We start from the raw sequence: 26603 nt of genomic DNA on the forward strand, positions 1-26603 counted from the left end.
TGTTCTCTGTAATCAAGGTAACTGTATCAAGTTGAAACATACCTTTACATGCTAATGATCCCTTTCTGAAACATCTACATTTCTTAGCTCATAGTAAAAAATAATTATCTTCTTTCTATGAAAACTTACTGTCTATCCATAAAAAGGATCCTTTTTAACCCTCTTGACTGCTCAATTTAAGGACCGAAATCGCTTCCAAAATTGCTTTTTTCCTCCCATATTTTAAATCTATGCATATTGGAGAATTGAAAAATGTACTTTTTCTCTCTAGAAAATATTTTTTATATAGATTTTTATCATGAGAAACTAAGTTGTCAGAAAAACCAAGTTCAGATATTACCATCAAAAAATCTTTTTTTTTTAAAATCAATTTCAGTCAAATTACAGTTAATTTCTATTTATTGCATAATACAAAAAAGTAAAATGTATAAAATTTAAGAAAATATAAAGCGCTGAGAGAAAAATACCTTAGAAATGCTGTTTAGTATGATAGAGTTCAAAACAGGGTTCAAGGCAAAGTCCAACTGCACAGTCTTTGCACTAGATTCAATAAATCTAATTAATAATTAAATAATTTAATTAAATAATCAAGATAATCGCTGAACATATTCTAGCAGCCATTTCTGTAAGAAAAAAAGCGGCAAAAAGTGAAGTTTGAGCGCTTATATCACGTGCCTTCAAATGCTGCAATTTAGTGGCCTGCTAACGATATCTGTTGGCCAAAACGTAAACGCCTAATACTGTATATAATTTATTTCAATGACTAAATGGGGGAAAACAGGATGCGCTCCTCAATAAAGGAAGAAAAACATATACCTGCAGAAATCGCGGGATGAGCAAATTTTGTTACATTTCAGTTACCCGTGGAAATCGCAAGATGATCAGCCAGAGGGTTAATTACTCTCATTGATTTCCAAAAACATTTGTCAAATTTTTAATTTTATATGAATTTTTGAATTTTGCTGGGAGAGAAGTAAGAAAAAATCTGATGTGTACACCACATTACTTCCTTGTATGGAATATTAAATTATATGCATTTTTCTTGCATTTCATTTAAACTTATTGGATTGAATTAAATCTATTTCATCGATAGCGCATAAACCACAATAGAATAAATGCACTCTTTAAAATTCGCTATATTTTTTTACCATAGCAACATTGTGGCACTAGGTTCACTTAATAGCGCTATATTTCATTCATATTATAACTCAGAATGCACAAAATTTGTCATTTGAAGAATTATTTAATTGTTGCCACATGTTCTATTTAAATACTATAATAAATCCAGAACAATGTGTAAAAGAAATTAAGCAAAGAAAACAAAAGTTTTTCACAGACAATTCGGTATTTCTCATTCAATTTCTTCAGTTCTCAACTTCGCAACAAGGCAAAAATACATAAAAACTCAAATATCTATATTAAAAATTACGAAATAAATCTTAAACGCTTATGTCCTCGAAAATATTCTAGAAAAGATTAAGTATGATTTAATTTGCAATAATAAATGGAGGTGTTATCTTTGTTGTTGAGAAGCTCAGTCTCTCTAGATTGGCAACAAATCTAATATTCTGCTGTTTCAAATGTAAACAAACATGTCCGCCATGTTATTTAAAAATTAGGCTTAGCCACAACTAAACAGCTTTTAAATTGTCGATAATTGTACAAATATTGCTTGCTGATTTACTAAAGGCATAAAAATCTTAATCGGAAGATAAGAACTACATAATTAAATCATTTTTAAAGCAAAAAATGCACAGTTTACAAACATAAAGAAACTGAGATCACTGAACCATGTAACAGAGTGGATATATATATATATATTTATAAATGTTTGGTGCAGCCCAATGCAACCAAAATACAAGGTGCACATCTACATGTTATAGCAGTCCTATATACAAAATTTCAATGTTCTTAGGATACTCGTTTTTGAGTTTTGCGAGATACATATGTACATAAGTACGGATGCTATGAAAAATTCTCTTCAAAATTCATTTTAAAGCAGTTTTATAATTTTTTGGAGGAAAAGAGTCTTTCCTTACGTACAGATGTCATGCAAAAACATTGTTAAATTGCATTCGATAGCGCCCAGAATGTATATTTTCGTTGAAATATGCTGCCTGAAACTTTTCGCGATTACAATACTTCCTTTTTACTTTGTACAAGGAAGTAAAAAGGTGAAATAACAATTTTTTTAAAGTCAAGATACTATTTATTTTAGCAACATTATATTGCTGCTAAAAATCAATCCATATTTTTCATATCCATCAGCATCCTTCATGTAATAATTTTTACAAAGCAATATGAATAAAATTGTATTTTTTATAAAATTTTAAAATTGATGTTCCATTTATAGAACACTGGCGTGTAAAAAGTCGAAGATAATTTCAATTTATTGATAATGTATTTCTGTTCCCCATAATGCAGATATTCTTTTAAGGAATATATTTATAAATTTGTTGTACTAGAGAATTTAAATAATTCGTAAGAGACCGTTAGCACAGTATTCAGCAGAACTACATGTGTGAATCTATGAGAAATAAAATTTTGATTTGAATTTTTTTTTAGCCTGCTATACATCATCCTGCAGCACGTCCGATACTGAAAGATATCTACTTTGTTCGAAAATTATCTGCTATGCAACAATCATTTCACATATGCCACAATTTTGCTGCATCATTGCAAATCAACCCAAGGGCTGGAATCATGGAAAGGGAGGTTCATTTAGTGACTGATCACCAGCTTGTTAAACCTGTCAAGCAGTTCACTGCTGATTATGTGCGTCATATGGTAGGCTGTTATTTAATAATTAAACTTAATATATTATTCAAATGATGATTTTTTTTTTCAAGTTTCCCTGAGCATGCAATAAAATGTTTTTTAATTAGGTTCTAGGTTTACCTTCTCAAGCTGTTGGTTTTGCCTTATGCCAGTTGGTTACACATCTGGGTTATGATCTTACAGCTGAAATAGAACTGCGGGACATAGGAGTAGAAAGTAAAGTGCCGATAGAAGAAATATTATTAAAAGCTTATAAATCTTGCATTGCAGAACATTTCTTAGAAGCTCAGTTACCATCTTTAAGCACTCTGTTAAGTGCTTTTGATGCTGCATGGCGTAAAGAAGACCTGGGAAGGTATGTGAAACCAATATCTTGAAATTGTTTAATATATGAAGTGGCTGTATTTAATATATATAAATGTATATTACATAATATATTTTAACTTTGTGTAAAACAAGCCTCGTAATTAGTGAACCATCGTAATTAGTGAACGTCTTAAAATTATTCAGGAAGCCTAATTGTTACTTTTAAAGTACTAATAATCAGTCTACTGGAAAGTGCTGTCCGTTTTTGGAGTAAAAATACAAATTTTCCTTACTATCAATAAACTGAATTAAATTATATAATTGCCATTGCTATTAATGACTTCTTGCCAGCGAGGGGGCAATTTATATATCCTATTTTTGATAAAGTGCTGTATCTTTTGATGCAAAAAATTGAATCGGTGCTTGTTTGATGTCTTTTTCAGTTTTGAATTTTTTTGCCCTTCAAAAAATTTTATAAGGACAAAAACAAGTGATAAGCCGAGAAGTCCAGGGAAAATGGTGGATGTGACAGAACTCCCCAGCCTAGTTCTGCAATTTTTTGACAAGTCCCCAAAGCATGTGGCCTGGTATTATGATGCAGTATGATGTCCTTCCTATTGAACATTGCCAGCCTCTTTTCTTGGACTGCTGTCTTTAAATTATCTAGTTGCTGACAATACTTTTCGAATTGAGCTTTTCATTCGGTTTTAAAAGCTCATAATATGTTGGTCCACGAATGTCTCACCATATAGACAACATTCTCTTATTGAGAGTCAGATTTGTTTTAGAGGCAGAAGGGGTTTTCCAGGTTCCCTTTTCTTTACGATGTTTTCATAGATAATGCACTTTTCACATACTTTTATCATTCGATTCAAGAAGGGTAGATGTTGTTCCAAGCAAGCAGACATGTGCATATGACGACTCGATCATCCAAATTCTTCTTACTTAATTCATGTAGCACCCATCCTGAATATTTCCACACCAATGCTATTTTCCGAATATGGTCCGAAATGGTTTGCTGGACTGAATTAAGCCTTTCTGTGATCTCTGATGTTGTCAGAGAAGGATTTTGCTCCAGCATGGTCTTAATAACCTGTTCATTCAAAGATGGTTGCCCAGAACATGGCTTATCAGAAAGGTTGAAATCGCCTGTTTCAAATTTTTCGAACCATCTTCTGAATGTCCTATTAGAAACTGTACCTTCACCAAGCACTTTCAATAAATTTCTACATGCTTCTGTAGCATTTCCTCCTTGTTGAAATTCTTATAAAATACAGTGGCGTAAATAAACTTTATCAGTAGCTGTGAGTGCACTATCTCTTCACGCTTACAATTAACAGGAATCAATTTTATTTTAGTTAATTTGTACGTCAGTATGTATACATTAAGCGATAAAAATAGACAGCCGAACATGCGCCAAATAAACATGTTCTTACGTGTGAAAAATTGTTGTCACAGAAACGGACAGAACTTTCAGGTAGACTGAATAATATTCATTCAGATTTGCTGACAGAATATTCCGTTTAGTCCTTGTCTACTAGTTCAAATCATTTTTGAATTTTACTATCCGTTTACCTGTAGAAACAGAATTTCAAGGGGTTTTTTTGGGGGGGGTTGCATCTTGTTAATTTGTCAATATGTAGAAAAGCTTAATTATTCATTTGAAGTATTAAAAATAAAAGTGGAAAAAATGTTTTATGTTATATGCATGCTTTTTGGTGTAACATCTGCCCTAGTATTTGAATTACTTGTTATAAAATAATATCTAGTAAACTATATTGGGAACTAATACTTAAAAAACTTTTTAATATATATAGACGCTTAGAGCAATATTTAGTTGTTGCAAGAGGCTGCCAACAAAGAGCTCAACTTCAGCTTACCCAATTTCAGTGGTTAAATGAAGATCTTTTACTTCAGGCAAATATTGGACCGCTTCAGGGTTCATCTGTAACATCTAGACCCACACTGATGTCTGAAATACGAAAGGTAAATTTTATGTAGAAGAAAGATTTAATTAATTTGTATTTAATAATCCTCTCTTCTGTGTAATGTTATGAAGAAAATTTTGTTTCATAAAATTAAGGTCAGAAGTATGTAAAAAATAGTTAATATGTACTCCATTCATATTGTTTTTCTAATGATAATTCTATAGTAATGATACATCTTGCAGTGTAGCATGAAAAATACAACAAAATAATTATTACAGTCAAAAGTCATTAATCCGGACTCGTCGGGACTTCGGCGATTCCGGATTATTGATTTTTCCGGATTATAGATCATCAGTTTAAATCTGACAAGATGTCATGCAGAAATTATAAAATTAAAAATATGAAACCGTAATTTAGGAAATAAAAGAACAATTAGGATCTAAAGTGTATCAAAATTTACAGAAAAAAGCTTAATATTTATTTGTTTACTTTATTAAGCATTTCTTTCAATGTAAGTTGTTTAAGTTGCTTCGTTTTATGTGATAATGCTTTCTCTTTAATTCTATAAACAGACATAATTTCTTCTTCAGTTACAAAGTACCGCTGTTTAAGTCCTATAATTGCTGTGTCGAGAATACTGACTAATTTGTCAATCGAAATGTTTTTGTTTTCAATAACCTCTGTGTCACTTTCTTCACTATCGGAAGCGAATTATAATGACGAGGAATATGATGTAAATCATATCAAATATGGAGTTCATCAAGATGAAATACTACGTTTAGTAAGGAATTATAAGCCAAATAAAATAAAAACATCTGCCCTGAAGATACGGATAGTGCTGACAGATCAACTTCCAATTCATCGCGTTCCGCGGCGTCCTCCCCCCAGAGCAGCGTGAAATTGATAAACAGATTTCGGAATGGTTAGAGAAATGAAGGATATGCATTTATCCATTTTTTTGTAGCAATTCCACTTTTTGTTTGATGGACATTGAAACATACTTTCGCTTTATAGATCCTTTGGGAGCTCCAGCATCAGAATTTCTATTTGACATAATCGAAAGTTCAAGCTTACTTTTATAAAATTGCTCTAACAGTCTGCAAAAAATAATAAGCCAGATCCATTTTGAAGATTAAGGAACAATGCAATCTGCAACATTAACTGAAATAGATAATTAGATAATTTTAGCTTATACCGTCCGTTATACATTAAACGCACATGCGTAAACGTATTGTGCGCATGCGCACATGCATATTCTCAGCCGTAAAGGTCTGCGCAGAAAGTTTGTAGTTTTGAGGTCCGTATTATAGATCATTCTGGATTATGGGTGTCCGAATTAACGACTTTTAACTGTATTTGCTTTAATTATGAATACCTTTCTGCTGAGAATTTGTTAGCCATTAAATTTTCGGAAAAGTCTGCTTTATTAGCCCCATATTGAAATCTTGATGTACACTGTGTATTAAATACTGAGACCACATTCAACAAAGTTTTGTAAATCTATATTCTGTGTATACTTGAATTAGAGATGGTGCAAAATTTATTTTCTAAAAATATTCACTACTGAGTGACCTCGTTTCTGCTTAGCATTTCAAATAGCCGCCTATGAATTAAAAAAAGCATATAGTGTGTGTTATTACAATGGAATTTTAACAGAAATGTTAATATTTCATTGAATGGATAGCAGCTTTCTTGGATTCTCAGTTTTAATATAATTTGCTCTAGTGTAAAGTACATTTTCAATGTTCATAATTGCCAAATGCTGTACATATTTTTTGTGGATATTATTGTATTTCTACTAATGATTTTCTATTAGATATTTAAATTTCTATAGTCAATTTTTGTAATTGGAAATGTTATTTAATTTTTTGTTTCACAGACTGTTAGTGCTCTGGTGACATATGATTGTGTCGTCTCTTCTGCTCAAGATCGTTATCTTGCACTTACTGCTGGGATTGAGCAAAGACTCAAATGGGCTGCAGGAGCTAATCCTTCTTTAACTGCAGTACAAGAAGAATTTGAAGTTGCTATTTCTGCTAAAACTGCAATTATAACTGTAAGTATACTTAGTGATTAAGATCTGTACAGTGAATGTTTCATTGCATTAATTTCTTTCTATAAAAATACTCCTTGGATTATTAACTATTTTCAGTCTACCAACAATTTTGAATGTTTTTGTACTTTTAGTTTTTATCTGAAATGTTTTGTAGGCTCTTGAAATTTTAAAAAAGAGTAGTTTAGTCAGTCACTCTTTCCATTTTTGCAGTTGTTTAATAGCATTGTACATACCAGTGTGGCAGAATGTTTCATTCTTAAGATCGACATGGTGCAAATTGACTGTTGAGGTCAGTCATTAAACAGTTGAGGTCTTGAATACATTAATTATTTTAAGTGTTAAAAATTTAGTGCAATTTCTAGCACCTTTAAGTAACCGGAGACATGGGAAACCTCGCATGCACAAACTCAATGGTTTGTTACAGTGATATGCAGCATCATCATAGCATAGAATCAACATAGATAAAGGTGGACGACCAACAATAGTAATCGTCATACAGTCAACCCGGATACGGGCGGCCAACCAGCAATATTTACTGGCCTAACAAGTATCAATGTATGTTAGTAACTTGCAAAGAGTTCCTACAGTTATACAATTTTGTAGCATTACACATGGTGTCACTCGAATGCAATGTTGATGATCATCAACCATGTCAGTTCCCATTGACCATACTCCTGCCAGCCCGATATACAACATATTTCTCCTAACTTTCTCTTATTTTTAAAATTTCTCATTATTTTTATGTAGCTTGGCTTAATGCTTTATTATATGCACTCAGAAATATGATTTCTGGCATCAGAAAGTGTTTAGTTGTTCTCTAGATCACTTTTAAAATATAAAGATTAATATTAAAAAGTCATTTCATCATTAAGATAAGGTGTGCTTTGCTTTGTGTGTTTGAGTCCAAAAACATATTCGAAAACGTCATGTTCCAGTTCTCTAATGAGCAACAAGTGCCATTGTGGGTTATCTGGCATATATTAGCCAATAAGCACAAAGCAAGATGAAGGTTGTTATTTCGTTCATCTCACTTCCAAGAAACAGTTTAAGAAATTGTGATCATTTGTCTTAGTTTTGGTTGAAAAAGAGGTGAAATATGCATATGCTTTTCAAAACAGAATGCAGATGTTTCTTCTTCTTTTATCAAAGAAATGTCATGCATTTGCATTGTATATCATTTGTCTTTGTGTTTTTCGATTTTGCATTGTGTAAGGGCCAGTGTTTATAAATGTGTGTAAGCAGATAGATAACCTTAGTGTGCTTTGCTGTAATCTCAATAAACCAAACTAAACATGTGCATACACAAGGACAATGTGAGTCATATTGGGAGAAAAAATTAAATTTTTCTGTGGAAACAAAGGACCAAAACGTTATTAATGCAAAATACCTGTTCTCTGCCATTTTACTGGAGCAGTCTGGCACTGGACTCTTTGGATCATGCCACAGCTTTATTTAGAAATGTGTTTCTCAACAAAGAAATTGCTAAGAAAAAACTAAGTGCAAAAGCAAAAATGGTTGCAATAATTGTAGAAGAAATGGGTAGGAAAATAAATTTTCAGTTCATTAATTGCATTAAAACAGTTCCATTCTGTCTTTATATCGATGGAAGTAATATCGTTCCAAAACTATTTCCACTTTTTTTTTTTTTTTTTTTTAAATCCAGAGGCTTTAGAAATTGAGTGTAGTTTACTTTCTGTCTTGTCTTTAGAAGGCCATTCTACAGTGTTCAATATAGCACGGCTATTATTAAAACTTTTATCTTCTGGATTATTGCATAGCATTTAGTGCCGACGGGGCAACAGGAATGGTTGGTTTGAAAACTGGTGTAGCAGGCAACTTAAAGAAGAAAATTCAAATTTGCAAATTATAAATTGCACCTGTCACCCCTTAAATTCAGCAGTTGAAAAGGGGCAGCTTTTTTTTTACCCAAATGTGTGGATGCATTGTTGATATTTATTATTAGCCTGAAAAGAGTTTTGAAAGGAAGGAAAATTGAAACAATTCCAACAGCTGCATAATACTGAAATAAGGAAAAGTTTGAAACATGCTTGTTATCTTTAGAGAAATATTTATGTAGAATCCTTGACCAATGGAACCCACGTCTTTCATTTTTTAAGGAAGAAGTAAATGCTTCTAGAATTGATAGAAAAGGCTTTATTGAAAGTTATAAAATACCTAAAGTAAATGTAAGATATGGTTACTAATTCCACTGTTAAAAATAAGTCAGAAAAATTTAATAATTTCTGCATCTGGGAGCAATTGAATTGAGAATTCTCAACATAATACTACAAAATATTTATTTTATTTATCAAATGCCAGCCTGTTGGCCACTAGGTTATTAGGCTGAATACTACAATATATAAGCTTAAAGACATCCCAAATTAAAATTAAAAAAAAAAAAAAAGTAAATAAAATTGCTCAACCAAGAATGCATTTTTTGATTGTTTTAAGTTTACCTTGTGAAGTACAAATATTTATGATTTTGTTTTCCAGACCCACCCCCCATTTTTACCCTAACAGTAGCATTTAATATGCATAATTCACAAAAAAAAAAAAAAAAAAAAAAAAAAAAAGAAAGAAAGAAAACAATCAGCACAAACACACAAGGAGAAACAACTAACCAAAAACATACAAAAAGAAAGTAGAAACATCAAACAGTGAACCATAAACAAACATATCGATAACAAAAGTCGATCTGTCTGTAAGGCTTGAAACTGTTTTCTAGCCTTCCAATATCTGTTGAGACAACTGGGCATATTCTGAGATGCTCAGCATATGGTCACTACTGCATAAGATACAGTTTGGAGTGGACACTATTCCGAATCTGTGTAGGTAACCAGCAAGGCAGTCATAGTCTGTTTCTAGCCTAAAAGCAGAAACAGCATGCCATCTTAGAAAATTTGGAATTCCTTCAAGAGTCTCTTTCCAGGTTTTTTCAATAATAAGCTCAGATAATTTTGTCTGGTAGTTCTTATTTAAAGAATTTTTTATTATTCTATTTGTTGAAGAATATGGGATCTCTTTTCTGTGGATTGCAGAATACCTGTGCCTTTCTTTGCAAGAAGATCAATCATCTCAATTCTGTATATTCTGTCTTCTTCAACTTCACTGTCAAATGATGTGGTATTTGGGCCTAAAGTTTTACAAAGTGCAAACATTTCTAAAAATATTCCTTTTACTTAATAAAGCTTTTTGCTTTTTTGTAAACTCCATTTTTGCTATCGGTTAATGTTCTTAACACAATTCTACAGTGCAGAACTCCATTAATTATTTTGCAATTAATGATTTGTGATCCGGTTAAAGTATTATTTAATGATAATTGAAACTGATTATTTTTCTATTAAAAGGTACAAATAAGATTTTTTTTACTTGTATGTTTGTATAATTTACATTTAAGAATTAGTAACTGAACCTTTAGATATTAAATAGTTACTGTTTATTCATTATTAAAAAACATATTTTTATTATTTAAAAAAATCTTTGTCATTGAGAAAATTTTGACTTTTGAGCATCGTAGGTTGGCAGGTATGCCATGTATAGTAGGTAACATTACGTATACAAGAAGCCCCCCCCCCTTTTTTTTTTTCTGATTCATTTAGGAAAAACCACTTAATAAAAGAGTTTATGTATGCACGGTCTTTGGTTTCATTCATCTTGAGATATATATTAAAATCAGGTTTAAAACAAACTTTTTGAAACTTAAACACTTGTAAAATGATGAAATAAGTTTATAGCAATCACTGTTTAGATTTCCTTTTTATGTGGTTACCAGATAATCAATTTAGTGAAATTTATGCAACTGAGATTTTCTAAAGAAAAGAAAAAAAAAGTCTTATTCCTCAAAAATAGTCCCCCTCCCAATAACAAAAGGCATACTGCTGATGAGGTCAAAAAAATATCATGCAACTTGTTTAATGAAATTAAAGTAGTATTTCTGCATTTCTGGTTGCAGTAATTTAAGTAACTGCATTTATTAAAATTATACATGAATTAAAGTTTCCTGCATTTCTATTAGAAAATACTGTATAAAAATATTTATTTTTTAGAATACAAATCAGCTGTCTCGAGAGTTGGCGAATGTATGCAATTCTATTTTACATTTTGAAGCTCTAAGAACACGGACAAGTGAAGCAGTTTCTTCAGATAACACTTTTTTAGCTCTCATAAACAGGTATGTTCCACTTTTATTATTTAGAAAAGGTTTTCTCTCCCATTAAGTCATGCTATAAGTGACATTTCCTACGAAATCCAAAAGTAGGAATTTGAGGAGGGAAGTATTCAGATATGTGCTGTGATATATCATTTAAATATTTCATGAAAACATCAAATTTTTAGTTTTCAAGTAATGAATAATTTTGTATACAGCTTTTCCATTTAACTTTTAATTAAAGTACTATGAATTTTGCATCTGTTTGGAGGATGTGCATATACTTGAACATATATAATTGCTAATATTTTATCTGACTGTTTATTTCATTAAGATTCATCACATTTCAAGAAAAAATCTTCCTAAAATATTATCTTATTTGTAAATGTTCAATATGTTAGATTTTGTAGCAAATAAATAGTATTTTTGCAAACTTAGTCATACTTCTGGATTACTGTTCACACAAGAGGCTACTTCAATAAAAGAGATGCAGTTCTAATAAAAGTAAAATAATAAATAATATAAATAGTAATAAAAGTAATTATGTGATCTTGCATCATCCATGATTAGTATATTATTTGGGAAATGAAAATTAAATTTCAAGAATTTTGAGAATTTTATTTGGAAATCTGGAATTTAGAAATACAATTTCATTTGGAATTTGGAATATACACTGTGCTTGAAATTTCACTTATGGTAAAAATCTGAAAACAGTATGCAGAAGCTGGCATTCTGTATCTTTTTGTGTTTGCATGCAGAAATATGGAGAGCAAAGTAATTTTTACTCATGCTTAGATGTGTGAGGGATAAGAATAAAATGAATAAAATTGATTTTTTTTTATTAATAAGATTAAACACTAAACTAGCCATTGCAATATTTATTTGTATGTGTTATTTCACATTGATTTGTGAATATAATGTGATATAATACATACAAATAAGTGTAAAATTATCATATTATTATATCATAAATTATTTATCATGTATTTAAGCTGTACACCCCAAATCTTAGAATACTGTTACAAACTAAAGTGAAATTATTTTAATGATAAACATGAGATATGTTTTCTAACTTTCTAATAATTTCCCATTCTTATTGTAGGTCTGAGTAAAAGAAATTAAAATCTAAAAGAGAAAAGATAAAAATTAATAAATCCTTCTAAACTTATCAGTATTTCATATAATTTCAAAAGCAAGGCACAGAAGTATTGATCATGATTTTTGAAATGAATTGAAATGTCATACATTTCTCAGTAGCTAATTTTCTTACATTCTGAAGCTATCTTTCAATAGGGCAATTCTTGCAAGTTGTTATCTGTTATTAATTTATGTATTTTTTTGTTATTTATGTTATGTATTTTGATGTTTTAAATTAGAATTGCATTATTTCCAATTTTTTAGGTTCATCAAAAATATAATTTTAAGATTTTGATGCATATCTCTCTGACAGAGTAATGTGTTTCTGTGAAGATTTGGTTGTATAATTATACAAGTTGCAAGGAATACATAACTGAATGTCATAAAAGAATGATAATGAATATGAAATACAAGCTGTAATGAATGATCTGAAATGCAAGCTTGTTGCACCATTAGTTAATAAGATAAAAGAGAATAAAATGTCATTTCAGTCAACAGTTGGCATTCTCCATCACCACAGGAAACCTATTTTTCATCTCAGAAGGCACATGTAATTGAAAAAATAATGAACATACAACACTAAAATCGGTTTCTGCAATCAAATGTTTTCATGAGGGGTTTCATTTTGGGCCTACAAATGGCTGATTGGTTCTTGTATCATTCCACAGCTGAAATAGTCTACGTCTGTGCTGTTCAAAGGATGGAGAAGAGAGATCGAAGGGAATGGCAAATTATGCAGGGTATACTGATATCAAAATAGATATTGGTATGGTTGGATTCGTGCATCTGAAGGCATGCCATTGCAGTGTTGCCAGATCGTGCGATTTTGCACAAATTTGCAACTTTTGATAAACTTGTGCTACTAAAATTTTAGTATTTGCGATTTTGCGACGTCCATCATTTAAATTGCCATTTTTTGCAACTGAAAATTTTTTTAATATATCGTAAAATGATTTTATTTTAAAATAATTTATTAATTAAATATAGTTTATACTAAAAAATACACTGCTGACCACTGTAGATGCAACACCCTGAAGGAAGCATGCAAATAACATGAACTTTACAACATGCATTAGCGAAGGTGAGATATGCAAATGATTAGAATTTCAGTGCAGGTGCACATCACGCACGCCTATGGCGCCACTTTAAAGCGCTACTTAAGGCTTGGGGTTTTCAACGATTTCAAATCCGTCAATTGTGTTTTTCTTGTTAAAAAAAAAAAAAAAATCGATCAATTATGCCTTGTAGTAAACAGCGATCATCGTTTGATCAAGTATTCGAGCTCGACAGAGGAAGGATAGTGGCCTACCGAGGGTGTGGATTATCTTTTAGGAAAATCAGTAATTGTGTTGGGTGAAACCAAACAACTGTAATGCAGATATGTGACCATTGGATGCAGGAGGGTACAACGGACCGACGAGTTCAATCCACCACTTCGCGTGATGACAGGAACATTGTGCGCATGGCAGTGGCGGATCGCTCAGTCACATCACAAACCATAGTGCAGCACATTTAGCCTGTAATGTATCATCCAGTGTCTGCACGTCCATTCGATGCCGTTTACAGCAGAGTGGTTTGTCTGCAAGACGTCCATTGCTTCGTCTACCCTTCACGCAGAACCACAAACATCTCCGCTGCCAATGGTGCGATGAAAGAAGGTTGTGGACGGCAGAAGGGAATGAAATTGTCTTCACTGCTGAGTCACGCTTTTGTCTGCAACACCACGATAGTTGGATTCGAGTCTGGAGACACCGTGGAGAGAGGATGCTGAACAGCTGTGTTATGCATCACATTGGTCCTGCGCCGGGTATTATGGTATAGAGCGGTATTGGATATCACTTTTGCACTACTCTAGTACGCATTAATCATTTGATACTTGGTCAACATGTTATCTACTAAAAATTTTGTTGTGATATCTCTTGTCTTTCTTGGCATTGCAATTTGAGTGGCCAGCAGTGTAGTTTATTTGCTTTTAAATAGGAGTTGACATCTGACAATCTTATTTAGATGTGGGTTTCCTTTTCAAGGCTAAAGACTACGCAGCCTGATGCCACTGTAACGTGAAAAGGGGTTATGGAAGTGAAAAAAGTAAAAAGAAAGAAAGAAAATGCTTTTTGACCTCTCACCACTCTCCCTTGTCTCCCGTGCATTTTGTTTTTAAGTCAGCCCCCTCCACACACACACAATTCTATGGTGATAATGAATCGCACCAAAAAACTTGCAGCTTGCATATCATATATTGGGTACCCAAACAGAGAAATAAATTAAATTCATACTCTTGATTATAATATTGCTAAGAACTAAGCAATGGAAATGACTTGAAAATCAAAGCAACGACATTTTTCTAAATAACAACAAAAATAAATTTAACAGTGAAAGAACAAGGCTTTCTTAAGTAATCAGAATCGGAAACAGATCCACCACACAGAATGGAAAACTCGCTGAAAAGCATTCCTCAATTAAAATGCTCACAATTAAACAAACAAAAAAACCACAAAAAAAAAAAAAAAAAAAATGAATTAAAAAAATTAACTGCAAACTAAAAAATTTTAATACAGAAGAGATAACAGTCTAAACGTGAGGAATCTATTAAAATTAGATATCGGCAAATTAATTTAAAAATTTAAACCTAAATTAATTAAAAAAGAAATGGATGTTTAAACAATTGAAAATGAGCAATGTAGTAAAAATTTTTCGTTAAAGCTATGTAATTAAAAAGACTTTAAGAATCGAATGCAGTCTGTAACTTACAGAACAATAGGCAGCAAATTTGTGATGACATCAGAGGTCATGTGAGCCTGCGTAACTATGGCGTCGCAAAAATCACGTGTTCTGACTTCATTTGCGATTTTTTGTAACTTTTTTAGTCTTCTTTTGCTACTTTAGTTGAAAATTTTTTGGCAAGACTGTGCTATGGTAGTTTTAAAAAAGATAACTGTTGACATTATGCAGAATAAACAAAGATTTTCGGATGCTCTAATATCAGCAAGAAGGATTTCTAGATGATTAACCGAAAGCAGCTTGATGTCATGCTGCCCTTCGCAAAACCAGGGGTACCAGTATTCGCAGTGGTGTAATGCCAGAGTTTCTTGAGCAACGAAATAGTGTATTGTATTATATAGTGATGAGTCTTTGTTCTGTTTAACAAATGACAAGACAACATGACCAACGTATTGTCCAAGTCTGCTGTGTAACTGTTAAAAGCCCTGCTGCTCACCAAAGCAAATCGTTGTCTGGGGCACCTCTGCCATAGATAGCTAAATCACCTCTGTTTCCACCAGATGCACTATACACATGAATGAAGTACCCTACCTTCTTCAATGGTTCCAAATGCTGTTTTCCAGTGAGATAAAATATTTTGCACACAACAATCGGTAGACAATCCCTGCAACGTAATCAAAAAGATTGCTTGGCCATAAAGATTCCCAAATTGTGCATTCATCAGTCATTTGTGAGATGTGATTGGTCGTCATTTACTTGACCTGCCTCAGTTGAAAGATGAATGAAAACATAGGATCATTCAACCCTGCAGAAGTTATTTGCATGCTGATTTTGTCCGTACCTAAGAGGGTTGCTTCTTGTATGGGTGCAATAGATAGTCCTTCTTCTTACTGATCATTGTGTTAATCTTTGCAGTTAAAATCATATATTTATGTATGTCTTTCAATTTTCATCACATTCCACTTGCATAGCATTGAAATTTTCTCTTCCTAGGTGGTGTCGGCAGAAATATGTTGAATAAATGAGAATGTCTTGTATTTTAAAAACAGTCTTATCGTATGCATAATATAATCATTTTCGAATATGTCTTGAAAATTAACAATGCTTGCCATTTGTTTTCAGAAGTGTCAGAAAGTAGAATTGTGGTTGTTATCAAAGGTGACAGAGGTGCCTTCTTCCTTTGTGTAGTTTAATGAAAAATGTAATCAGAGTATTTAGACATGAGGTTAGTCTAATTCAGCAACATATAATTTCAAACGAAATTTCTTTCAAAAACAGGGTGTAAAGTTGAATGCCAAGTAAAAACTACTTAAATATCAAGTTCTTTTTTCTTTCTCTGTGACGGCCTCTTTTAAGACAAGCTTTTTGTGTAATAATTATACATTGAAATATAATGAAAAACTCTCAGTGTGCAATCTTAAGCCCTTTTATTATAATTTAAGATGTAATTTACAAATGCTAATTTTATTTTGATTCAATATTACAATGCTGAATTTAAGCAAAATTCATTCTTTGAATATGATTTTCTTAAGATAATAATTGAAAGTTTAACTTTCAATTATTAACTAAGTCTAGTACTAGATGAATAAAATTTGACTGAAGTGAAAGAGTCTGTTCAAAGGGAGTTCTGTACAATATATTGGATATATTCAGAAATGATTGTTGAACAGTGCAACCTCATCATCTGCATATGAAGTATTTTTAGCTTTATTTTATTCTCATTTGATTTTTGTTTTCTCAATAGATGTAAAGAAACTTGTGAATTAGCGGAAAGCTGCCAAAGTCAAATAAATACTCTTGAAGAACATCTTATTTCATTAATGGTAAGACTTCATGTTGTAAATATTAATGTTAGCCCTCCAACCAGTCATATGCATGCATTTGAAAATGCATACTGGGTAGACAGCATATATGTATAGACAGCATATACCTCCAAAAGTTTTTCTCCTTGCACTGGCAAGGCTGCATATATATGGAAATCTCTGTCTTGGCACAAAATAGCAAAGCGGTGTATATGTGGAATGTTTCACAGCTCATTTGTGTGACTATATTTTCAGATATTTTCATTATAGTATCATAAAGGTAATTTAATATAATTAAAAGTACCTAGAAATCATTGGACATCTTTTTAGTTAAACTTTCATACATTGATATTTTATGCATGTTTTTTGATAATTTTGCATTAGATTTGACAGAAGTGGAATTAGTTTATTTATTTATTCCTTTTTGTCATTCTGTGGTTTATTTAAGATTCAGCTGCTGTGCATTTAACATATTTTTTTTTTATTTTTAATCTGAGAATCTTTAATTCTATTCAAAATTAATGTGTGCAGAAATGAGTATTTTTAAAGCCATGTCAAAGTTTTAATTACACAGAAAATCTGGATAAATAACTATTAACATAATTAAATACATATAATTAACCTCTACTCATTTCTCTGGGGGGATTATACAGAAATTATATTTATTTAATTGAACTGATATATTACTGTTTCTGTTTCTATCAGCCATTGGAAAAAGATGGAGTTACAACTGAGTGGCTGACGTCTGTAATTAAAAAAGTATCATTGTCTTTAAGCTCTTGCAGAGAAAAACTGGAGCACCAAAAGTCTCTCACTTGTATTTGTTGGGTATGTGATTTACAGTATTAATTTCTATTGTGACTATACTTTAATTAAAAGCATTCTAATTTGACATGGTAACTTTACAGGAATCCTTACATCAAGAAGTTGTTCATGTTCATGATTTATTCTCAGTGCATCACAAGTTAATGTCTGAAGTGAGACATATCCTTAGGAATCTAGCCAAAGTAAGTATTCTTAAAATTAGTAAAAAAGCAACTTAAATTAGCCTAGATTTTGAATAAAACTCTTATAGCAGTTTCGAGAATAATAAGACTTAAATCCTTAGGAATCTAGCCAAAATAAGTATTCTTAAAATTAGGAAAAAAGCAATTTAAATTGGCCTAGATTTTGAATAAAACTATTAGCAATTTCGAGAATAATAAGACACAAGTTCCTCTTCTTCAGAAATAGAGGATATGCTAAAAAAGGAGGAAACTGATCATCCTCAAAAGAAATTTTACTTAATATCTGTGTCCTTCTGAGATTACTTTTTGGCTTATTTAATTTTTGGGGATGTTTCTTTTTTATATAGGTTTAAGTTTTCTACCTACCCCTTCCTATTTGTTTCTGCATAGCAGATGTTTTTAAAAATTTTAATAACATGTCAGTGTAAAAAGTTTTGTTTTCAAAAATGTCTTGCATAATTTTGGTGTGTTTGGATTACTGATTTTTGTATATTAAATCATGATTAATAAAGCATTCAGATGCTTTTTAAATGTTAAATAATGAAGTTTTCTACCTTACAGTATTTTGTAGCATTTACTTAAGACTCAGAATTCACCATTAGAACTCTGCATAAATAAAAGTATGGGGAGAAAGTTGAATGAAAAAAAAAATTAGTTCCTTAATCACACCAGTAGGAGAATAAATTGCTCTAAGCTGAAAAGAATAATCTTACAATTTATGTAAGAATGATTACAACAGACTTCGCCAAAATTCTGTGTGTTTCAGAAGTGTATGGAACAGGTAATTCATTTGAAAACAGTGTTTTAGCAATATGAACAAATAATTAGTTGTGTTTTTAAAGTGTTGGTATGGTTTTGTCTGGTAGTAATTTTCAGTGAATAAGAAAGAATTCGTTTGTTCCTTGATGTTTCTTTGACAGAACGTAAGTACATCTTAAGACTAGGACTCCTTTTGTGCAAAATAAAGTGCCTTTTCATAATATATGGTTAGTGTAGGGGTATTATAAGAGAGTATTCACATGATGATTTAGTAGTTGTTAATATTACAGTCCTAAGGCATTAGCTCTGCTCGTGCCTGCGGAATAGGAATTAAGCCTAGGTAAAGTAAGGCTTCATGTGGATGAATGTTCAGCTGATCCAGCCAAATCATTTACCAGATGTCAGTTCGTATTTGCTTTATTGTAACTGATAATTTCTTATGCCAGATTACCATAAAGCTAAACAATTAGAATATTTGGACAAAATCCTTATACCAATATCTGTGACACAGCAAAGTCTGTTTACTTAGTAATGAAGCTTGACTTATACCACTTCTAACAAAGTCTTCATGTGAAACTCAATAAAAGCACTTTAATAAGACTGATTAACCATCATTTCAACTTTTGTGATTACCTTGCTTGTCTGAGATAATTCCATACAGTTTTTGTATGTGGATTAAATTTTAAATTTATATTAGCTTTATACGAATAGAGAATATTTGTTAAATTTAAAAGCAGATATATATTGTGCAGTGTTTCTAGTCTTGGAGCTTTAAAAGACACTCTTAACACAAAGAATATTCCTATTTAATATACCATGCACTGAAGGAAATTTTTGTCCAAAAAATATAGTCTCCACACTGCGCAATATTCACTTTAATAACAGCTGTAAAAACAATGTCAATAGACTGCAAACATTGATTATTATGCAAAAACTTGAAAACTGCATGGAATTTGAAACATGTATGGAGCCATGAAGAAAAAGACTATATTTGCTCAAGAAACAATGATTTTTGGGGGGGGGTCAGTGGCTGGCTCCACGTTGCTGGTGTGACATTGTTAGCACTGTCTGAAATCAATCTGTCAATATTAAAATACTCTGTATGTAGCCTAGACTATAACTGGTGGTTCTAAAAAAATTTAGTGATCTATAAAAAGGTTGTACGAGTAAAAATATTGGTCCATTTTGCACAGGTACACTTCTTGTGGTGAAGTAAATTTTGCTATGTACAAGTGTGACTGTGACCCCAAAGTTGTCAGTTGTATATGTAATTTGCCATAGTCAGCCGATCAGAACGTCACTGGTGCACAATGATGGGAACTGTTACATTATAGATTTGTATATTAAGTACCTGATTTTTACACTTTTTAATAATCATTTAAAAATGAATACTCCAAAAAAATAAATAAAAAACTATTAGTATTGCATACTTTTTTTCGAAAACCAGATACAAGTAATTTGAATGGTAAATATTACATATTCACATTGTGTTCCAGATCAAACAAAAGGGAAATTTACTGTTATTCATCAACTGAATCCTGACTGTTTTAAAATTCTGCTTTTCATTCTGCTTTTTAGCCTGAGTCAAATAAAATTACCTGAATGCATTATTTGCAGAGAAGTTTTATCCAGTGAATGTATGAAGTCAACAAAATCAATGTATTATTTACAAACCAAATATCCATAGAATAAGTCACTGGACTTTTCAGATGTAAAGATGCTAAATTGGGAACAAAAACTGTTTAAAAAAAAGTGTTTTTAGTCCACATATATACATCATATTTAGTTACATATTTCAGTGTTCAGTTCTTCAGAATATGACATGAAACTTTTCTAAATATATCATGATGATGTTGCGTGTAATTATAAATGTGTATTTTAGGGAAATATAGATTTTGAGGAAAAGGTCTGAACATTAACTGTGTGCTAAGTAATGTAGTGTGTAAAATTGTTAATGGACAATAAAACTAAAAAAAAGAATGAAAAGAAATTTAATAGTTTGCATTTATTAATTACACTGAATAACATCTGTAATTAACTCTTACTGTTATATATTTATTAATAGTTATTCATCTGTTTTGTTTGATCTTTATAAATCCCCCCCCCACTCGTGTTGTTGTGCAGCCACTTTTTGTACTTTTTTGTGAAGTGATTCATTTATTTTATCGGGAGAGATATAGGGAACCAAATTTTTCTCTCATTATTGTGTGTTAGAATGGGGTTTGATTATATTTTATGATAAAAAGCTTCCTTTTTTTTAAATAAGCTTATATCTGACTCATGGTGTTTGCTATTTAAGAATCTGTAATTGAGACTAAAAAGAACAAAATAATATAAATAATAATTTTTATAAAATAAGCTTTTATTTAAAAATTATAAAATAATTAACAAACTAAAAGGAGAAAAATAATTTGTCGTATTGTTTAATGGGAACAGAAGATTAAATAATTCTCTCTGCAAAACTGAACCACAGTTTTATGTCACTAATAGGAATGTGGGCTATTAAATAAGGAAATCTAATAATTGAATTGCATTTTCAAAAAATTAAGTCGTTACCTTTATAAATAAATCAAGAGCATTCCACATTTTAATTGTTCATACTATAAATTTAAATGTCTTTTTACAAAATTCACCTGTAATCTCTTGTTCCCTTTATACTATATGATAAATTATTTTATGAGTTTCAAATAAAAGCTTATTCTCTGAAAACTATTTGTATTTTTTGTTTGTATTTTAATTTTTATTTAATTCTTCATTAGTTAATTGAGAAATATTGGCTTATCCTTAATGACTCTGTACATTTTCCACTTCAAGTTGTGTAAATATAATTAATACATTGTGTCTTTAATAATGTGAAATATTTTTTATTGTATGATGTTCCATAGCTGATGGGCATATAGCATGCAAGTCAGTTATGAATAATAAATTTCCAGTGATTATATATATTAAAAGAAATGATGCTATGGGTTTCCTTCTATTCCTGAAATAGCATGAAGAACAAGAACTTGGTGTTGATTTTAAATGTGAGGGAAGAGTGCATCGTTACATGGCATTTTATAAAGAATTTTCTGAACGTACTTCATCTATTGTGAGCAAACTTCTTGCAGAATCTCAAGATATGGATCTGAGTAGCTTAGTGGCTGTTGAAGAGGAAATACCAGCACTTTGTGTTAGTGCTGCAGAAATATACAATCAACTTATAGATTTAGCTGGCCCTTTAGGAAACAGACAACGAGGACTTACAGAAAGTGAGAGTTCTAGTAAGTAAAAATCACTTAAATGATGCTTTGGTTTAGTACATGAAATGAAGATATATGAAGACAGTTTTATTTATTAATGTAATGTTAAGATCACTTCATGATTAATTTAAATTGTTACCAGTGCTTATTTCTACTTTCTAAGCTTACCTAATCACTATATCTTATCTCGTTCATTTGCGCTTTGGCAGCTGAGGATAATGGTTCAGTTAAACCATCAAAACTAGTCCTGTGAAAATCTGAAAATATAATGCTAATTTTTGTGGTTTGACTTCTAAATTAACACTTATTTCTAGTTCATTAAGTTAATACCTTCAAGCCCTATAGTTGTAAAGTTATAACTTTGCTATTAAACTATTCATACAAAACTACTTATCACCCCAAGTTATTCCTTTGAGGTTGGAGAATTATTGCCCTGAAGTATTTATCAGCTTCACACATAAACAGATTAAAAAAGACTTTATTTACCACTCTTAAGGGTTACTAAAATTAAAAATATACAGTGCAAGTATAGTGTGCTTGCTTTTGGCAGTACATATATTAAAACTGGAACGATATAGAGAAGATTAGCATGGCTCTTGTGCAAGGATGATAATTCAAGTATAGTTGAACACCCATCATCAGTACATTAGCAAAGCAAATTATGCAATAGGTTTTTAGCACTGCACATGCTTATTTCTATCTTCTATTAACTAAACATTACCAAGACACACTGCTAGTAGAAATATTATTGTCTTAGGTTGACATCAAACTGCATTCAGCTAATTTCAAAACAGTAAACAGTACACTAGCATTTACTTTAATAGGCATGTGTTGCAGTTAACTTGTCTAAGTTTGTTGTTTGCTCATAACCTTCTAATATGAGTGAATATTTGATGTAAACCAGCGAGAAGATAGGACAGAGTTTAACTTAAGTTTTGAGACAATGTATAACTTAGTTTCTGAGGAAAACTTTAAAATGATTCTAACAAAGTATGTTGGAGAGACAGTAGATATCAGTAGTAGTCTTCAAGGTTCAGAAACAGGATGATTGCATTAAATTATTGCATATATAATCTAAACTTAAGGCAGATTTCCTTAGGAAGTACTATACAAATTTTTCCCTTCCTTTTACATAACCCTCAAATAATTTGCCATGATTAAAAAATTTCGCTCTTTTGCCAGAATTGCATAAGATAACTAGAGGTTCTTTCTTTACACCTCTCAGAATCAATAGTTATACATGGGGCGATGAATCATCCAGTCGTAACTGAAGACGTCATGACATAATTTATGATAAAATAAAGCCCTTTTTTTACTGTTAATTGAAACTAGTACTATGAAAATTTAGCTGGAGCATCCAAGCATTTAAAAATGTAATAGTATAATAAAAAAAAGCATTAAATTTATACAAAACTGTACCGGAATAATCCTAACCATTGTTTTAAAATGGTCCAATAAAGGCCATACATAAGACATGATTTCAGCATTATGCTATTAGGTTTTAGTTATTAAGAGATAGGATGGATAGCTCATCTATTCATATTATCCTCAATTTGAGTACTGATCAAATATGTCTTTAATCATTTGCCTATTGTAAATATAAGATTTGATTCTAAATTTCATACTTTATTTTTTTAACAGAACAAAAAAATCAGATGAAGAAAAGTTTGCTATCACCTATGTGTGAGGTGGTTTGTTTACATTCTCCAGGTATGCGCCCGAAAACTCCCGTGAGAAGTGGCACCCCCAAGAAGTCAGCAGTAATGCGAGATCCTCATACTGGAAAAGGTAATGCAGATAATATGCCGTCTAAACTGTGCAAGCAAGTTATTTCAAAATCTATTATAAAATTATAATATTCTGTATTAATACTTTTAGCTGTTCAAGAGCGCAACACATATGCAACTAATGTGTGGAAACGCATAAAAATGAAATTAGATGGAAGAGATCCTGAACCAAATAAAAAGTCCAGCATTTCTGAACAGGTAATTAAATAATTAAAAAAAATTGTATAATACACATGAACCAAAACTACATATTATTTCTAAGATGATATTAGGATTTCCATATAAAACAGGCCTCAAATTATCTCTTAATTTGGGCCTACGTGCTTGCAACATATATTAGTAACTTTTATTATTCTTAAAATTTTGTAATAAAAATGTTATAGGTTGTTCACAAAATCCAGAATTTACAAATTTTGCCTTAATTTAGTAAAATTCCCCAAATTTATGCAATTTTTTCTGCAGTTTTTGTCTAAATCCTTCCAATCCTAAAATATAAGAGGCAAGTTCAGTCAAATATAAGGCCTGGTTTATTAGCCCTCATACCCATGTTTTCAGAAGCCGTTACTAGCATCAATATACATAATGGAATTTTGTCATGGTGTAGACTGCAATTTCAGAGTCCACTGTGTTCTATAAACCGCACAATATATCCTAGCAAAAACTTACCTGAATTTCATATTTGAGCAGACCTACTTGGCTAATTCTAAATTCTGTGCTAATAATCTTGTTAATTTTGATACTGTATGAGATACCCAGGAATAAACATTTCTGACTCATGGATCTTCTCAAATTCAGTAACATGAGCCATCACCACCGGAATAACAAGGCCTCGACACTGCGATCGTGACGTCACTAGTAGCGGGTAAAGGAATAAACGGGCTCTCAGCTTCTAGGCAGCGCAAATTTTCTTCAAAAATTAGAAATTTCATTTTTTATTCTCCAAAATAAAAAATAATTTGAATAAATAAAATACTTTAAAAAAATTAAATTCAGTGAATTTTCGCTGTATGCATGAATTTTTCAAGGGCATTTAAAGGACTGACACATTATGGTTTCCATATATTTCTTCGTCATGTCAGCCAACAAATTCGTTATGTTTTTACTCTATGAACAGCAATATGTACATTATTTTCCCCTTGAATGACAAGAACATCTGCTTTCAACTTTGTTTGTATTAGTGTACTAACTAAGTTCGTTTGCTGTATGTTTAAAATCTAAGGTTAAATCAAAATATGCATGTATATGAAACAAACTCATCTCCTCGACATAATCATAACAAGAAAAAACTGCAAGCAACAGATCATTTAAAGAAAGTTTTACATTATGGTGGTGATGACATAGAAAGCTCAGATATTTAATTAGCTATATTTTTACTGACTAAAATTTCAGGATTTTCTTATATGAAATATTATACAGAATAATGAAAATATATTTTATCAATTTAATTATAACATTTTTCTTAAATATTGAAACATATTCAAAATGATGCCGTAATGAAAATTAGAAGCTGTATAAAATTTAATAAATATAAGTTTTGATGTATATTTGCACTTACTTAATATTTTATTGACATTGCTATATAAAATAACTAAAGTAACAAGTTAGGCAGTAATGTGAAATTTAAGCAAAAATAGGTTAGCAATATAATTGTAAGTGATGTATTTTGAATAATGTTTGTGTACAGCATTTGATACTTTTGAAACCAATTTTAAAAAACTAAATTCAGCAAAACCTAATAAATGAAGTAGTGGTTTATTATAATGCATGAGGATGCCTAAATTCATTTCTAGCATATAAGCTACATGAAATTAACAATATTTGAAATAATAATAGAAGGTGATGCATCTTGTATTATGTTTTGCATAGCATACCATATAAAATTAATTATATTTAATTCAGAAAGAATCTAATAGTGCATAGCTTGATACATAAATATTTTAAAAACAATGCATACAATTTCCTTTAATCATTAATTATACAAAATGATATAAATTTTCAGCAAATTGAACAGGAATTTTCACATGGGATGAAATTTAGGAATTCGGAAATAACACTCTTATTTCTCACCAAACAATAATCGTATACATTAATACACAGCAAATGAATTCATAACTGATATTCGCAGTAGTATATGCTCTTTTAAAAAAAGCCATTAACAAAGAAAATAGGTTTTAATGGAAAATAAGACTCGCAGTTTGCAGTTTTCGCTTTTTGGTTACTGGCATGTGATAATTTTTTTAGTACAATAATTTTTTACAAAACAATTATCACAAGTTTCATCGACTAAGAAAAAATCATATTCATCAATAAGAGTAGACGATAAATCTATAACAATATTTCTTCGATTATTTTGCTTCAAAAACTTTTTTCATTTTCTTTACTTAATAATTTTTGACTTTTTTGCTTAATAATTTTGCTTTTTTTAGACAGATATTTTTGTATTATGACATAATTATAAGTTACTGCAGTTACAACATCTGTTGAGGGAAAGAGTAATTCATTTCTGTCTAAATTTCATATAAAATTATAATTTGCACTTAATTTTAGATTTTTGTCAAGGACAATTAATTTAAAGCAGGAATTGCATTTGAGTGTTTTTACAGCCATATATGAGCAATAACCAAATATATAAGTTAAGACTGGTAACACATTTTGAATATTTTGAAAATCAATTTCAGAAATATTAATATTGAACTCTGAGCATAAGTCTAAAGCATTTGGGGTATCATCTGTAACATAGTCTTCTTCAGTACAGTCAATTAAAATGCCCCCACATGATACTGATCTCAAAGATAAAGGTTGAAAATTTTGCATTCTTAATTTTGATTCATTTTAAAAAATTTGTCATACTGATATTAGGTATTCAGATCCAGCAAGCATCAGATATTTACTAAATCGTTCTTCTAATGCATCTGTCTGTATCTTTCCCACAAGGA

At 30.9% G+C, this 26603-nt stretch overlaps 1 protein-coding gene and 1 non-coding gene across 5 annotated transcripts in view; both read left to right on the forward strand.

Annotated features, from left to right (window-relative positions):
* The window catches only part of nonC (serine/threonine-protein kinase Smg1), a 219019-nt gene that overhangs the window by 175874 nt on the left and 16542 nt on the right, over nucleotides 1-26603 (forward strand). For all 4 annotated transcript variants that reach the window (XM_085813193.1, XM_085813192.1, XM_085813194.1 and 1 more), the window contains 11 exons: nucleotides 2566-2787; nucleotides 2886-3133; nucleotides 4902-5070; nucleotides 6892-7068; nucleotides 11115-11239; nucleotides 16818-16896; nucleotides 17581-17703; nucleotides 17784-17882; nucleotides 21631-21901; nucleotides 23522-23668; nucleotides 23759-23865. In XM_085813193.1, coding sequence (XP_085669319.1) covers nucleotides 2566-2787; nucleotides 2886-3133; nucleotides 4902-5070; nucleotides 6892-7068; nucleotides 11115-11239; nucleotides 16818-16896; nucleotides 17581-17703; nucleotides 17784-17882; nucleotides 21631-21901; nucleotides 23522-23668; nucleotides 23759-23865 — 1767 coding nt within the window. The remainder of the gene's footprint in view (nucleotides 1-2565; nucleotides 2788-2885; nucleotides 3134-4901; nucleotides 5071-6891; nucleotides 7069-11114; nucleotides 11240-16817; nucleotides 16897-17580; nucleotides 17704-17783; nucleotides 17883-21630; nucleotides 21902-23521; nucleotides 23669-23758; nucleotides 23866-26603) is intronic.
* LOC118195884 (U6 spliceosomal RNA) lies at nucleotides 22414-22521 on the forward strand. The gene has a single exon (XR_004759334.1). It is a non-coding gene; the product is annotated as a U6 spliceosomal RNA (small nuclear RNA).

The sequence above is a fragment of the Stegodyphus dumicola genome, chromosome 3 (assembly GCF_044657685.1).
Source record: "Stegodyphus dumicola isolate Sdum_Otavi_A_Nest chromosome 3, ASM4465768v1".
NCBI lineage: Eukaryota > Metazoa > Arthropoda > Arachnida > Araneae > Eresidae > Stegodyphus > Stegodyphus dumicola.